General features: G+C 38.8%; 1 protein-coding gene across 1 annotated transcript in view; it reads right to left on the reverse strand.

Moving 5' to 3' along the window:
• Positions 1-17,269, reverse strand: part of TRHDE (thyrotropin releasing hormone degrading enzyme) — a 161,563-nt gene that overhangs the window by 96,780 nt on the left and 47,514 nt on the right. The window contains exons 5-6 of the mRNA XM_060194935.1: positions 15,253-15,386; positions 15,067-15,122 (exon numbers count right to left, since the gene is read on the reverse strand). Of these exons, the coding sequence (XP_060050918.1) occupies positions 15,067-15,122; positions 15,253-15,386 (190 nt within the window). The remainder of the gene's footprint in view (positions 1-15,066; positions 15,123-15,252; positions 15,387-17,269) is intronic.

Raw genomic sequence — 17,269 nt, forward strand, 5'->3', positions numbered from 1 at the left:
TGTAAATCAATCAATGTCATGCATCACAGCAATAAAAGCAAAACCAAAAACCACATGATTATCTCAATAGATGCAGAGAAAGCCTTTGACAAAATCCAACACCTATTCATGTTCAAAAGACTACAAAAAATGGGAACAGTTGAAAAATTCCTCAAGATAGTGGAGTCCATATACAGCAAACCTACAGCCAACATCATACTAAACGGACAGAAGCTAAAGCATTTCCCCTCAGTTCAGGGACTAGACAGTGATGTCCACTATCACCAGTACTCTTCAACATAGTATTGGAAATTATTGCCATAGCAATCAGGCAAGAGAAAGAAATCAAAGGAATACAGATTGGAAGGAAAGAAGTCAAGCTCTCACTATTTGCAGATAATATGATAGTATACATAGAAAAACCTACCAAACCCAGTAGAAAACTACTGAAAGTTATTAGGCAATATAGCAAGGTATCAGCCTACAAAATCAATGTACTAAAATCAGTGGCATTTCTCTATGCAAACACTAAAATTAAAGAAGAAGATATCCAGAAACCACTCCCATTCACTGTTGCAGCAAAATAAATAAAATACCTAGGAGTAAAGCTGACCAAAGAAGTAAAAGATTTTTATACTGCAAACTATGAGTCACTATTCAAGGAAATAGAAAATGATACCAAGAAATGGAAAGACATCCCACGCTCATGGATCGAAGAATAAATATAATCAAAGTGAATATTCTTCCCATGGCCATATACAAATTTAATGCGATACCCATCAAAGTTCCACCAAGCTTCTTTTAAGAAAATAGAAGAAAAACTACAATCATTTATCTGGAACCAGAAAACACCCAGAATTGCCAAAACCATCTTGAGGAAAATAGAAATGGAGGCATCACACTCCCAGATCTCAAACTATATTATAAGGCCATCATCATCAAAACAGCCTGTCACTGGAACAAAAATAGGCACACAGACCAGTGGAAAAGAATTGAAAGCCCACTCTAATTTTTTCTCAGGTAGTTCACTTTCTAACAAAGTCCCATAACCTAGATATACACCAGTTTCTGTGAGAGAGAGCTTATGTGTACACGTACCCATAAACTACTGCAAAATATATACCTGAAAGCAGTAGTACACTAGAGTTTGCAGTGAGTACCTCCCTAACACTTCCTCTCCACTATTCCAAGCTTGGGATCCATGATTGCTCAACAAATTGTTTGGCTTCGTATGTTAACTCTCTTTTCAATCACCAGGTTCCAGATGCCACCAGGATGCTGGCCAGGCTTCCCTGGATTGAAGACCCCACCAATGTGTCCTGGAGCTCAGCTTCCCAGAGACACACCTTACTAGGGAAAGAGAGAGGCAGACTGGGAGTATGGACCGACCAGTCAACGCCCATGTTCAGCGGGGAAGCAATTACAGAAGCCAGACCTTCTACCTTCTGCAACCCTCAACGACCCTGGGTCCATGTTCCCAGAGGGCTAGAGAATGGGAAAGCTATAATGGGAGGGGGTGGGTTATGGAGATTGGGTGGTGGGAATTGTGTGGAGTTGTACCCCTCCTACCTTATGTTTTTGTTCATTAATCCTTTCTTAAATAAAAAAAAATAAAAAAAAAAGAATTGAAAGCCCAGAACTAAGCCCCCACACCTATGGACATCTAATCTCTGACAATGGGGTCCAAAGTATTAAATGGAAGAAGGAGGCTCTCTTCAATAAATGGTGCTGGGAAAACTGGCTTGTAACATGCAGAAGAATGAAATTGAAGTACTTTATCTCACCAGAAAATAATCAACTCTAAATGGATCAAGGACCTAGATGTCAGACCAGAAACTATCAAATACGTAGAGGTAAACATTGGTGAAACACTTTCCCACCTAAACCTCAAGGACATCTTCTTTGATGAGACAAACCCAGCTCCAAGGAAGACTAAAACAGAAACAAACCAATGGGACTACATCAAATTGAAAAGCTTCTGCACAGCCAAAGAAACGATCACACAAACAAAGCGACCCCTCTCAAAATGGGAGAAGATCTTCACATGCCATACATCAGACAAGAGACTAATCACCAAAATATATAAAGAACTCAGCAAACTTAGCAACAAAAAAGCAAATGACCCCATCCAAAAATGGGCAGAGGATATGAACAAGACATTAACTTCAGAGGAGATCCAAAAGGCAAACAAACATGAAAAATTGCTTCAGGTCACTGATTGTCAAAGAAATGCAAATAAAGAAACATTGAGATACCACCTCACTCCTGTGAGAATGGCATACATAAAAAAGAACAGCAGCAACAAATGTTGGAGAGGCTGTGGGGACAGAGGAACCCTTCTGCACTGGTGGAGGGAATGTAAATTGATCCAGCCTCTGTAGAGAGCAGTCTAGAGAACTCTCACAAGGCTAGACATGGACCTTCCATATGACCCAGTAATTCCTCTCCTGGGCATTTACCCTAAGGATTCCATAACGCCCAAGCAAAAGGATATATGTACATCTATTTTCATAGCAGCACAATTCATAATAGTTAAAACCTGGAAGGAACCCAGGTGCCCAACAACAGATGAGTAGCTGAGAATGCTGTGGTACATATACACAATGAAATACTATGCAGCTATTAAGAACAATGAACCCACCTTATCTGACCCATCTTGGACAGAGCTAGAAGGAATTATGTTAAGTCAGCTAAGCCAGAAAGATAAAGATAAGTATAGGATATCTCCACTCATCAACAGAAGTTGAGAAAGAAGAACAGAAAGGGAAACTAAAAGAAGGATCTGATTAAATCTAGAGCAGGGCACCAAAGTAAAAACCCTGTGGTGAAGGGGAGGGTGGCCATAGGGCTCCCCAGCGTGGTGGGGGGGTTGGGGGGCAGGGGTGGGTGGTTGGGATGGGACACAGTCTTTTGGTGGTGGGAATGGTGTTTATGTACACTCCTATTAAAGTGTAGACATATAAACCACTATTTAATTAATATGAGAGGGGAAAATTGATCATATGTCTAGAACTTAAAACACAGACTTTTTTTTGTTTGTTTTTTTTTCCCTCCAGGGTTATTGCTGGGCTCGGTGTCTGCACCATGAATCCACCGCTCCTGGAGGCCATTTTCCCCCCTTTTTGTTGCCCTAGTTGTTGCAGCCTCGTTGCGGTTATTATTATTGCCATTGTTGACGTTGCTTTGTTGTTGGATAGGACAGAGAGAAATGGAGAGAGGAGGGGAAGACAGAGAGAGGGGGAGAGAAAGATAGACACCTGCAGACCTGCTTCACCGCCTGTGAAGCGACTCCCCTGCAGGTGGGGAGCCGGGGGCTCGAACCGGGATCCTTACGCCGGTCCCTGCGCTTTGCGCCACGTGCGCTTAACCCACTGCGCCACTGCCCGACCCCCAAAACACAGACTTTTTAATACATAGGCTGAATCTTTGATATGTTGACTCTCTCAAGAGCCTAGACCAGGGAGAACAGAAGCAACTGGTAGCACAGCTATATAAAAGATGCTGCGTATTATACCCCAAACCCTAACAAAGGGACTTTTCAAAGTTAACCCAATCACCAAATAATGTGATAATAACAATAACTATCCATTGTCTTCTTGAACCCTAAGACAGGAGGAACCTCACATTTCCATTATAGAGCCTATATTTCCCCCAGTCCCAGAACCTTAGGGTGGGGCCCACTTTCCTGCATGCTTCTCTCAATTCATATCATATAATATTGCATCCTCTGATCACTACCCAGTCAGCGCAAGGAGTGCCACCCCAGCATGCTTCACTTCAGACTGTGTCCAGAGACTTTAGGTGTGGAATGACAACCCTTCAGCTTCATCACTCGGGTGAGACGTTTCCTTTCATAGTATTCTCTAATTCCATTCCAGGTGTTCCACTCCCCAGTAAAGTCCCCAAACCTAGATATAGACCAGGTTCCCTGACATAAAGCATATGTTAACATGTGCCCATACACTAGGGAAAAATATATACCTGAAAACTGAAGTACACAAGAGCATGCAGGGAATACCCCCCAACACTTCATCTGCACTATTCCAGTCTTTAGGTCCATGTTGTTCAACAATTTGTTTGGCTTTGTATGTTAACTCTCTTTTCAGCCACCAGGTTCCAGATGCCAGCAAGATGCTGACCAGACTTCCCTGGACAGATGACCTCACCAATGTGTATTGGAGCTGCACTTGCCCAGAGACCCACCCTACTAGGGAAAGAGAGAGGCAGACAGGGAGTTTGGATTGACCAGTCAACACACATGTTCAGCGGGGAAGCATTTACAGAAGCCAGACCTTCCACCTTCTGCAACCCACAATGACCTTGGGTCCATACTCCCAGAGGGATAGAGAATGGGAAAGCTATCAGGGGAGGGGATGGGATATGGAGATCAGGTGGTGGGAATTGTATAGAACTGTACCCCTCTTATCCTATGGTTTTGTTAATGTCTCCTTTCTTTTTTTACTGCCCAATAAGTTATTTATTATTATTATTATTATTTATTTAAGAAAGGAGACATTGACAAAACCATAGAATAGGAGGGGTACAACTCCACACAATTCCCGCCACACCCAATCTCTATATCCTGTCCCCTCCCCACTAGCTTTCCCATTCTCTATCCCTCTGGGAACATGGACCCAGGGTCATTGTGGGTTGCAGAAGGTGGAAGGTCTGGCTTCTGTAATTGATTCCTGCTGAACATGGATGTTGGCTGGTCAATCCATACTTCCAGTCTGCCTCTCTCTTTCCCTAGTAGGTTGGGTCTCTGGGGAAGCGGAGCTCCAGGACTCACTGGTGGGGTCTTCAGTCCAGGCAAGCCTGGCCGGCATCCTGATGGCATCTGGAACCTGGTGATTGAAAAGAGAGTTAACACACAAAGCCAAACAAATTGTTGAAGAATCATGGACCCAAAGGATGGAACAGTGGAGATAAAGTGTTGGGGGGTACTCACTGCAAACTCTAGTGTACTACTGCTTTCAGGTATATATTTGCCCTGGTTTATGGATACGTGTGAACATATGCTCTATCTCCTGGAACCTGGTCTATATCTAGGTTTTGGGACTTTGTTAGGAAGTAAACCACCTGGGACGGAGTTAGAGAATACTATGAAAGGAAAGGTCTCACCTGAGTGATGAAGCTGAAGGGTTGTCATTCCACACGTGAAGTCTCTGGACACAGTCTGAAGTGAAACATGCTGGGGTGGCACTAGTTGTGTTGATTAGGTTGCAATCATCGGATGCAATATTATTTGATAAGAATTGGGAGAAGCATACGGGAAAGTGGGCCCTACCCTAGGGTCCCAGGACTGGGGGAAGTTTAGGCTCTATAGTGGAAATGTGAGGTTCCTGCTGTCTTAGGGTTCAAGAAGACAATGGATAGTTATTGTTATTATCACATTATTTGGTAATTGGGTTAACTTTGAAAAGTCCCTTTGTTAGACATACAATCTTCCCCCCTCTCATATTAATTAAATTGATTTATATGACTACAATTTAATAGGTGTGTACATAAACACCATTTTTGACCACCAAAAGATTGTGTCCCATCCCACCCACCCACCCCCCACACGCACCCCCCTGTTGGCCCAGGAGGCCACACGTCCATCCTCCCCCTCACCACAGTGTTTTTACTTTGGTGCCCTACTTTCAATTTAGTCGGATTCTGCTTTTAATTTCCCTTTCTGATCTTCTTTCTCAACTTCTGTTGATTAGTGGGATCATCCCATACTCATCTTTTATCTTTCTGACTTAGCTCACTTAACATAATTCCTTCTAGCTCTGACCAAGATGGGTCAGAGAAGTTGAGTTCATTGTTCTTAGTAGCTGCATAGTATTCCTTTCTTAAATAAAAAAAAAGAAAAGAAAAAAGAAAAGGAAAGGAAAGGGAGAGACAGAGAAACACCTGCACATTGCTTCACCACTCGCAAAGCTTTCCCTCTGCACTTGGAGACTGGGGCATGGTCCTTACACATGTGCTCAACTAGGTAACTCAAACAATTTTTTAATTATTATATTTTAATATTTATTTCTTTTTGTTGCCTTGTTTTTTATTGTTGTAGTTATTATTGTTGTTTTTACTGATGTTGTTGTTTTTGGATAGGACAGAGAGAAATGGAGAGAGGAGAGGAAGACAGAGAGGGGGAGAGAAAGATAGACACCCGCAGACCTGCTTCACAGCCTGTGAAGCGACCCCCCCCTACCCTCAGGTGGGGTTCCAGGGGCTTGAACCGGGATCCTTAGGCTGGTTCTTGTGCTTTGTGCCACCTGCGCTCAACCTGCTATGCTACCGCCTGACTCCCCCTCACACAAATTTTAACTTGCATTTGGGGGGGAGCCAGAGATGACCCGAACTGCCCCTGTGGCTCCAGACAGACTATGACCCACATAGTCAACGACTGCCACCTCTCCAGATTCAAAGGAGGTCTCGAAACTTTACATCAGGCTCAACCTGATGCTGTTGACTGGCTACAGAAGAAGGGCAAACGCTAGAAGAAGAAGAATCACTTTAATGGGGGAAATATGATTTACAGGATTGTTATTGTTATATGGATATAAATATTTTTCTCCTAGGATAGGTATCTGGGCACCTTACTGGTAGCATTAACACATTTGTAACTCCAGAGTACAGGCTGTTTACTATAAAAATGGAGTTAGCTTAAAGGCTTATGGCAAGTTGGATCATATACTAATTCACTTGCCAGAGTATAAATATCACCCAGATTCAATTCCCTGCCCCCCACTTAAAGCAGTGCTATGGGTATCTCTCTTTTCTCTGTCTCTCACCCCACTCTCTTTCTCTGCCTCTCACCTTTTATAAAAAAAAAAAAATTAATTGTCACCAGGGAATAGTAAAGCTACGCAGACACTGAGTCCCAGCAATAAACCTGTTGGCAAATAATAATAATAGTTACTATTATTATTAGCATAATTACGAATGATGTCAACTTTCTAATCTCAATTATTTTAAATTTTAGCTAAGTAGCATTCACAGACATTAGGTATTAATACTAAAACATTTTCACCTATAGAGCTGAAACACAAATTTGGCACCAGAGGCCAGGGTTATTTATTGCTGGGGCTAGGTGCCTGAATTACAATCCACTCTTCCTGGTGGCCATCTTTTTTCCATTTTTGTTTTTGTTGTTGTTGCTGCTGTTGTTGTTGGATAGGACAGGGAGAAACTGAGAGAGAAGGGGAAGACAGAGATTGGGAGAGAAAGATAGAAAGATAGACACTTGCGGACCTGCTTCACTGCTTTCAAGGGGGAGCCCCCCGCCACCTCCCAGGCTGCAGGTGGGGAAGGTGGGGAGCCAGGGCCTGGAAAGGGATAATTGCACCAGCCCATGTGCTTTATACTGTGTGTGCTTAGCCTGGTGCGCTACCACCTGGCCCACACACATTTGTTTGTTTATTTATTTATTTATTTATTTATTTATTTAATGCTGTTCAATTTAAAAGTTTCCAAGGAAGTTTGCTGGCCTTAATAGCCACACTCCTGCCCTTAATGCTTCAGGATATGTTTAGTTCTTGGAAATTCTTGGTATGGTAAACATACCTAAATCCTTATCCCAAGGAAAACATCTGTGACTCCACCCTCAACAGTTTTCTAAATGTACCTCAGTTTATTCCCTGATCTTGAGTGAACCAGCATATGTCTAGTAGAAAGAGGGTAGCTTTAAAATTCAGGAATCTACTCCAGGATTCTACTGGATTATCCTGGAAAGAATGACAAAGACTCCCTGCTGATTCTAGTACAATGACCTGAAAATGCTTTCAAACTGTTTTCAACATTTACCTGTGGCAAAGTATTGTATAAACTAAGAAGAATTTAGAGATCTTTGGATGTGCATTTTGAAATAATCGCATGCTGAAAGGTATGAAATGAGAGGGCTTCAAGGTAACGTTTCTATGTATCTCAAGAGGAGCATTAGCAGATGATGACAGATAATTAGAATCCTGGAATCCTTCAGAGATAGGAGCAATATGATTTTTAAAGGATGGTTCCCAAATGGACTCCATGGGAGTCAGAGTTCATAGCAGGGAGATATCGGTAACAGCAAGGCAGAGAGGATAACTACAAACTGATTTCAATAGCTTTTGGTCAACAGCAGAAGATTGAAAGAATATAGTCAGCAATAAATCTTTATAACAATTTTATCACTTTCAGAATTTAATAAATATTTAGTTGTCATCTTTTGGCAAATACATACTTGGTTGGTTTAATAAACGATAAGTAAGAACATAATACTACATGGATATATCTCCCAAATAAGCCTAATGCAAATGGGAACAGAATTCTTTGCTCCCTGCACAGTGAGTATTCAATCATTATTAATAATTCCCATGACTCTATAGTAAAACCCAACTAAGAAAGAAAATGTCTATGCTGAGATCATTTAGTACGTTAAAGGGAAATAAAATTGGGTCCAGGAAGGAGTGCTGAAACTAAACACACTTCATAAAATCAGAAATTTTAAAGCAACAGGGAGCATCAGAAGATCAGAATCCTTACTCAAGTTTTGCAAGCAATGTCCAGAGAAAGTGAGGTAGTCTTGGTATTACCATAAACAATCAAGGCAAAAGTTTGGTTGGTCTAAGTGGTATTTAATTCTATTTTAATTATTCTTTTCATTTTTTTTCCCCCTCCAGGGTTATTGCTGGGCTTGGTGCCTGCACCATGAATCCACTGCTCCTAGAGGCCATTTTTCCCCCTTTTGTTGCCCTTGTTGTTGTAACCTCATTGTGGTTATTATTATTGCCATTGTTGATGTTGTTCGTTGTTGGACAGGACAGACAGAAATGGAGAGAGGAGGGGAAGACAGAGAGGGGGAGAGAAAGATAGACACCTGCAGACCTGCTTCACTGCCTGTGAAGTGACTCCCCTGCAGGTGGGTGGCCGGAGGCTCGAACTGGGATCCTTAAGCCGGTCCTTGCGCTTTGCGCCACATGTGCTTAACCCACTGCACCACCGCCCGACCCCCTCTTTTCATTTTTAATGAGAGAGATATAGAGGGAAAGCAAGAGAGAAAGAGAAGGGGAAAGAGAGAGGGAGAGGGAAAGGTAAAGGGGGAGGGGAAGAGAGAGAGGGAGAGAGGGGGAGGGGAGGGGAAGGGGGAGAAGGAATGGGGGAGAGAGGGAGGGAGAAAGAGACCAGAGCTCAGTTCTGAATTGGTGTGCTAGGGGTAGAACCAGGAGCCACAAAGCCTTAGGCAAAATAATTTTTGCATAACCATTATGCTATCTCTCCAATTCTGCAAAGGTATTTCTTATAAAAAGTTTTCAACTCACTCCTCAATTTTCTCAAAAAAAAAAAAATCAGAATACTATCCACATATGGAGAACCCCAGTTTTCTTTCACCTCCTTAATTCACTAAACATAATCTTGTCCAGTCCCATCCATTTTGTCCTGATGGACACAATAACAAAAAAGATTTTAAAAAAGGGAATGTCAAACTGTATCTTAGACTTTGTGAGGACTGTGGTGGTTGGTAGGATAACAAGAACTCTGATGGTGAGTGTAGTTTGGAACTGTAATCGTGGTAATTATAATTATAAATCCTGTAATCTTCTAATCTTGCAGCCCATTATAAAATGACAAAGTTATATTTAAGAATTCAGCATATTGCACATTAAATAAACAGTGTTCAAATTAGAAAAGTCAATCTTAATATAAAAGAGTTTTGGAGATGGTTACCTTTTAGACACATCATTTTTTCTGCATACATAAATAGAGAGTTAGCACATATTTTAGAAGTGAATCTTTAAATAGCAAGCAGGACAGTCATCCAGAAGGCACAAAAGATCTTCTAATAAAACGGCTTGAAAAGAAAAAAAAACACTGCAAACATTTTAAAGCTAATTTGGACTTAGAAACAAAAGTAAAGTGAGGGGCCATGTAAAGTGCATGTATAGCCACATGCAAGGGCTCATTTTTGAGCCCCTGCTTGCTATCTACAGGGGCGACACTTTACAAGTGGTAAAGCAGTCTTACAGTTGTCTATTTCTCTCTCTTGACATTTCCCCTCTTCTCAGAATTCCTTTCTGTCCCATCAAATAAAAATAGAAAGAAGAAGAAGAAAAAGAAAGAAACAAAAGCAATGTGGAAGGATAGGTACTAGATAATATCTGTTTCTTCATGTGCCATTTTATTTTCAGTGATCATGTACTGACTTTCCAGTTTTCCTAAAGTACCACAGATTTATAAACCTAGAAGCAAATGGACAAAAAATGTATACATGTTAGCCTATGAATATACTTCCGTACATTTACTGCCATGATGCCTGTGGTATATATGTACAGATCATTAGATTCACTATGCACTAATGACTACTCACCAATACATAGAATACTATGATAGGCACAATCACAGTATACAAGTTCTTATGACTATTATCAATAAAACACTAATATTTTAAAGCAATAACTACTATTATAAAAAGTTTGCAAAATAAGTAGTAATGTTTTGTCTCTGTTTTTTTTAAAAATATTTTTATTTCCTTGTTGGATGGAGACCACCAGAAATTGAGAGGGAAGGGGGTGATAGGGAGAGAGACAGAAAGACACCTGCGGCACTGCTTCACCACTCGTGAAGCTTTCCTCCTGCAGGGGCTCAAAGCTGGGTCCTTGCACACTGTAACGTCTGCACTCAACAGGTGTACCACCACCCGGCCCCCAATATTTCTCCTTTAGTAAGGCATCATAATTTACTAGTTCTTTAATGGATTAGTATACAATAGGAAAAATAAAATATTTTATAAAGGATAAAATAAGTTCTGACAGCAGTAATGTGATAAAGTGACATGTGTTCTTCATGACTAAAATCTCCAGGAAACTGGTGACCAAATACATCAGTACAGTAACTTCCCAATGCAAGAATGATTATCTTTAGTACTCCTGAATACTCACATAGGTTAAAAAATGATTTTATGTATTCTCAGTATTTTCAACATTTTTATAGATTTTCAAAAATTCCATAAGAGAATACAAATAATCTTAAGAATCCAATCTATTAATTACTATTGAAGATCTCTTTCTTTTTTTATTGCCACCAGCATTTTATTTCTCCTTTTTATTGCCACCAGGGTTATTGTTGGGAATTAGGGCCACACTAAAAACTTGCTGCTCCTAGCTGTCATACCGCTTCTTCCATTCTATTTTATTTGAGAGGACAGAGAAATAGAGTGCGGAGGGGGAGATAGAGTGGGAGAAAGAAAGACAACTTCAGACCTGCTTCATTGACCAGGAAGTGTCCCCTCTGCAAGTGGGGAATGAGGACTCAAACCTGAGTCTTTGTGCATGTTAATGTGTGCACTTAGCTGGGTGTGCCATCATCCAGCCCTCCTATTGCAATTTTCTAATTTACATGTTCCTATTATATGATAAACTAATATTGCAGCAGTTCTACTGGGATGAGTCTGTGCTTCTCATGCCTTGTTAGGGCTACATCATGGCAGAACTTGAATGAATCATGTTAAATGAGAGAATTCAGAGAAAGGGAAGAAAAAATTACCTCAGCCAATAGGTGGGACTATATACTAGAAATAGAAACCACAGGGTGAAACTTAGACTACCTGTGATCTAGTGTAACTGTCAGAGTGTTTAATGGTGAAATTTGGAAGGAGACTGAGAAGGCATTGGGGATTTCATCAGTCTCCAGGTGTTGGCTATAAAATGACTACTGTAGTCATACCCACTCCAGGTGTTCACTGAGGAGACAAAACCATTTTAAGAAGCCACAATAGACAGTACATGAAAATGTAAGTTTTGGTAAATATTTACTAATCTTTTGTCTTTAAGAAAGTCAAAGAAAGTGTAAACTAAACATTGTATTGAAAAGTCAATTCTATCATCTCATGAAGATGAGTCAAGAGATTGTTTCTTGTTGATGTTTATCTATCCACCTTGCTGAAGTCATCACTTATTTGCTAATTCACTGTCACTTCAAACCCATAAGGATTGACGTGGATTATAACTTCAGCTTCCCTTAGTCTTTCTATTGCCTGGATCATTTCATTAAAACCATATATAAAAATGGGCCTGTTTCAAAAAAGCTGTGTGACTTAAAGCAAATGCCTTGACTTGAATCTTGGAATTCTGTTATAAAGTAGATGTAATAAATAATACGCACATATATGTGTATACATATATATACTCATGTTATTGTATTAAACAAATGACCATATATAAAGAACAATGTCTCTACCTTAGATGTACTTAACAGTTACTGTGTTGGCTAGTAGGTCTTTTCTTGTTTCCAAACCCTCCCCCTTGCATCTATCTCTTCCTCTCTTTCCTACTGCTTCTCTTTCAGTACAGTGTTATTCAATATATTCTGACTGATTTTGTTTAATCTTTATTTCTTACTTGAGGGTAAACATTACATCTTAATCAGTATTTACACATATTGTATGGCGTCTGCACACGTTCCTTTGTTTATCTTCATTATTTACAAAGTTTTGGCAATTTAAGATGGTACTGTGTTATGGAAAAGCCCTCAGTTTATTTTGCTGGGAATTAACCCCAGTTCTTATTAAACAATTCCAGTAGTGTGATACAATTTTACAAGGAATTCTCTTGCTGATAAACTGCATAGTTTTGTCATTAGGATTTCTAAAGCAGTAGGCAATTCTGTGATAGAGACACATATAACATCACTATTAAGTAAGAAAATAGTGGAATGTTATTAGAAACTAGTATAATAAAATGTATTTATATAACAGATTAGAAGTTCCTAGATTCTGGGAGTCGGGCGGTGGCGCAGCGGGTTAAGCGCACGTGGCTCAAATCGCCAGGATCTGCCTAAGGATCCCAGTTCGAGCCCCCGGCTCCCCACCTGCAGGGGAGTCGCTTCACAAGCGGTGAAGCAGGTCTGCAGGTGTCTGTCTTTCTCTCCTCCTCTCTGTCTTCCCCTCCTCTCTCCATTTCTCTCTGTCCTATCCAACAGCAACGACATTAATAACTACAACAATGTTAAAACAACAAGGGCAACAAAAAAGGGAAAATAAATAAATAAATAAATAAATAAAAGTTCCTAGATTCTTTAATGTCAAAAAGGTAAATAAAACTCAGATTTTTTAAACACAGAAAGTCATTTTAAACTCTTTACCTTTTTATTGCTGGGTCTTGGTGCCCGCACTATATGAATCTACTGCTCCTGGAGGCTATTTTTTTCCCTTTTGTTGCCCTTGTTTTTCATTGTTGTTATTATTATTGTTGTTGTTGTTGATATGACAGAGAAATCGAGAGAGGAGGAGAAGACAGGGAAGGGGAGAGAAAGATAGACACCCGCAGACCTGCTTCATGCTTGTGAAGCAACCCTCCTGTAGGTGGGGAGCTGGGAGCTCGAACCAGGATCCTTACTCTAGTCCTTGCGCTTTGCGCCCTGTGTGTTTAACCCACTGCGCTACTGCCTGGCCCCCTCTTTGCCCTTTTTATGTATTCTACCCTCTACATAAACTTTTCCATGTTTAACATATTTATTTTATTTATTAATGAGAGAGAGAGAAATAGAGCTTCTACCAGAGAATTAGTCTGACACAAGCAGTGACTGGCATCAAGCTCAGGATGTCATGCTTTTATGTTCAAGGGTTATCCACTGTGCTGCACCCTGGACTGATTGTTTTCTATTTTTAAGATTTATTTATTTAGAGACCAGAGGACTACTCTGATAACATTTAATGTGAGAGGTCTAACCTAGAGCCTCAGGAGACCAAAGACTGCACTTGCTGCTGAGTCACCTCTTAAATCACTAAATTATTTTTTTCTACAGAAACCAACTTCAGTAATTTGATGCCACACTTGGTCATTATTAAGCCTTCTCTATTTAAGGTCACTAGTTTTGATGAATAGGATTATACAAAATCTGGTGTGACTCCTAACATGGAAGAGAATGGAAATTTGATGGAATACAAATATTGTAGAAGCAGTTTCAGGTCACATGTGAGGAACAATGCTCACTCCTAAGGCAAGTTATGTTTGTTTCAGCACAGACATATCTGTAGAAAAATATATCTATAGCAAATATAGCCAGATACCAATGAGAATCACATATGTCTTAATCTGTATTTCATTTAATATAATTTTATTACTTTTTAGTTTATTTTCTTATATCTGATAGGACTAAAATAAACTAAGAAGAAAGGATGAGATAGAGAGTGAAAAAGAGACACCTGCAGTGCTGTTATCACTTGTAAAGCTTGCTCCCTGTAGGTGAAGACTGGGGACTTGAATCCAGGTACTTGAGTATGTGTGTACTTCATGAAACTTGCTACTACCTAACCTATTAACCTGTTCTTTTTAGTATTAGATTATTAAAATTAAAACTCCCTTCATGTGAAACAATACAAATATTAAAAGAACTGTATTTATGTTAGTGTTTACTCAAAATAGAGAAAAATGTTGGGACTTATGATCAAGCTGTTTCATTTAAGGATTATTCCTAGGGTCAGCTTAATATATACAATTAATCTAATTATGGAAATAACACAAACATTTATATATCTAGTATTGGGTTGTCAGAGAAGTGATAATGCATTTTTGCACTGAAAAACCTACGAAACTATTTCATGATTTTTCCCAACAACCTAATACAGCTAAAGACTTCTACTACAGAATATATATAGTATATATTCTGTCCAGAACAACTTTACTCTGTGGAATATTTATTTCAGTCTTGCAGTAAAAGCTTTTCATAATGTATCCCAATCAAAAAATATTTTAAAAGATATACTGGTGTATGTCAGGAAGAAAATATCACTGAGACTTGTGGGCACTTTCCATCAAAAACTAAGTATGGCACCATGATCATTTTGTAGGCTTCATTAATGAAATTGGGAAGAGATTATTACTCTCCAGAGTGTTAAATTGAACTAGCACAGAAAATTGACCAGGCTTCTCCTGATTCAGAAATAGCTTGTGGCTACTATTGATCAAGAGCTTGGACACTGATTATAACTCATATCTAAACACAAAGCACATAAGGTAAAAATTGTTTTCTAAAAGTTTTATTATTAAGAGCATATATAGTATTTAGATTAATAAAGGAAGCCTTATGGGCAAGTGTTTTACTGTGGAGATCCACAGGTATACATACCTGGCTAGGTTGAAAGCATCGTCGATCAAACCTGCACGGTTACTGACAGACAGAACCTATCACATCAACCAGGGGGAAAAAAAAAGAAGAAAGAAAGAAAGAATGGGGAAAAATGGAATTATTTAGGGTTATAATGACTGGTGTTCACATGTCAAAACAGTTCTTTGATGAGCAAATCCAGTTTACCTCATGGTTCCTGATTAACTGATCAGTTAATAATCTCCAATTCCTTAAATCATAGTTGACTCTAAAGTAGCCTGTTTGATTGATGTTCCCCAGTAACCAGTTTCCTTTTTCCAAAGAAGTTATTCTGTGGTGCTCTGAAACAGCATTTTAGAGGGATAAAATACAATTTTAATTTTAAGGGCTAAAATGGTATGAAGATTATATTCTAATACCACATGATGCTAAATTAATAATTTAAAAAGAATAACATCCTAAATTCCTAACTGCAGTCTATTTACTAGTCACTGATTCAGTGCATATAAAATTATGCTAGAAAGCATGCAGTTGGCTATTTATCATTACTACAATTAATTGTTTCTGATAACTGACATTCTGTTCTTGATAAATCCCAAACATATATATTTTTCTTTCTCAAGATTAATATAACCTAGAAACCTACTGAAGTATTCATGTGGCTTCTAGTTAAATTTTATGTAGATATGTGACTGGAATAATATAAAAGGATTTAGATGCAGAGTCTACATATTTTATTTAGTGAGAAAGAGAATAAAACAATCCTTGTCATTTATTTGAAAGTCACTGTTGTTTCTTGCCTTTTTTTTCCTTGTGCATTCTTGGAAATACTAATAAATAATAGGCGTTGCAGCATATCATCAATAATGCTGGAAAAAAGGAACTTCATTTGTTTAAGACTCTAATAACATTTCTACATATAATTAGAACAAAGAAAATGAATTCTGCTTATTGAAATCACTTTAAAAATGGTAACTTGATTATGTACACCAGCTAATTCAATTACAGAAGTCCAGTAAAAGTAATAAAATAACATATATTTAACTCCTTCAGATATGGTAAAAATACAGGCAGGGGAGATAGCATCATGGTTATGCAAACAGATTCTCATGTCTGAAGCTTCTAAGTTCTAAGTTCAATCCCCAACACCACCATAATCGAGAGCTGAGCAGTGCTCTGGTAAAAAAAAAAAAAAAACAAAGAAAGAAAGAAAGAAAGAAAGAAAAGAAAACTCCATTCAACTTTTAATTTCAGTTGTTACTGACATCATATCTTCTATAATTCTAATGATTTTGCTGTTTTTTTTTCATGATTCATGCTTCATAGGAGCTACATAATGTATGAAGATTACTTGGTTTATATTTCACACACATACACACAGTCACACACACACACACAAACACACACAGACAGAGACAGACAGACAGACAGACAGAGACAGTAGGAAACAGGGAAAAAAGCACTGTCTTATTCCTGTAATGACTCAAAATCATATAGTACATACTATAAATCATTTGTGTCAGTTCTAACCTCTAATTCTCATTCCATTATCAAGGTTTATACATATCAAACTACAAAATAAGTTGCACTTTTGTTTTCTTTACACATGAAATCGAGTAATCTATTTATAATTAATCAAATTCAGGTGACATGTTAGCAAATTTAGCCACCAGGATTATCACTGGAACTCAGTGCCTGCACATGAATCAACCGCTCCTGGTGACCATTTTTTCCTTTCATTTTTTCCATTTTGTTTGATAGGACAGAGAGAAATTGAGAGAGGAAGAGGACATAGAGAGAAAGATAGACACCTGTAGATCTGCTTTGCTTGTGATGTAGCCTCCCTGTAGGTGGGGAGCAGAGGCTTGAACCCTGGGTCGTTGAGCATGGTAATGGGAAGGGGTGTACCATGGCCTTGTAAGTGTAAGAGAAATTCTTAAGCCTAAATGTATACTGGACATAAAAATCAAATCTTTAATGCTTCAAATAGCACTTTAATTTCTTGCCATTTTTTCGAAGATTATATGTTGGAAGAAATAAAGAAATGAATCTCGTACAGGTTAATAGAATTGTCCAAAAAATGCTGAAATAGTCCATTTTAGGTCTCTTGATTTCAGTGTCTTTTTGTTTATTATACTACACTCTATTAATAGAAGATACTATAACATTTTTATTGTAATTTGATATATAAAGTTTTCACATCCTCATATTGATCCGTAAAGGA

This window comes from Erinaceus europaeus, chromosome 7 (genome assembly GCF_950295315.1).
Source record: "Erinaceus europaeus chromosome 7, mEriEur2.1, whole genome shotgun sequence".
NCBI classification, from domain to species: domain Eukaryota; kingdom Metazoa; phylum Chordata; class Mammalia; order Eulipotyphla; family Erinaceidae; genus Erinaceus; species Erinaceus europaeus.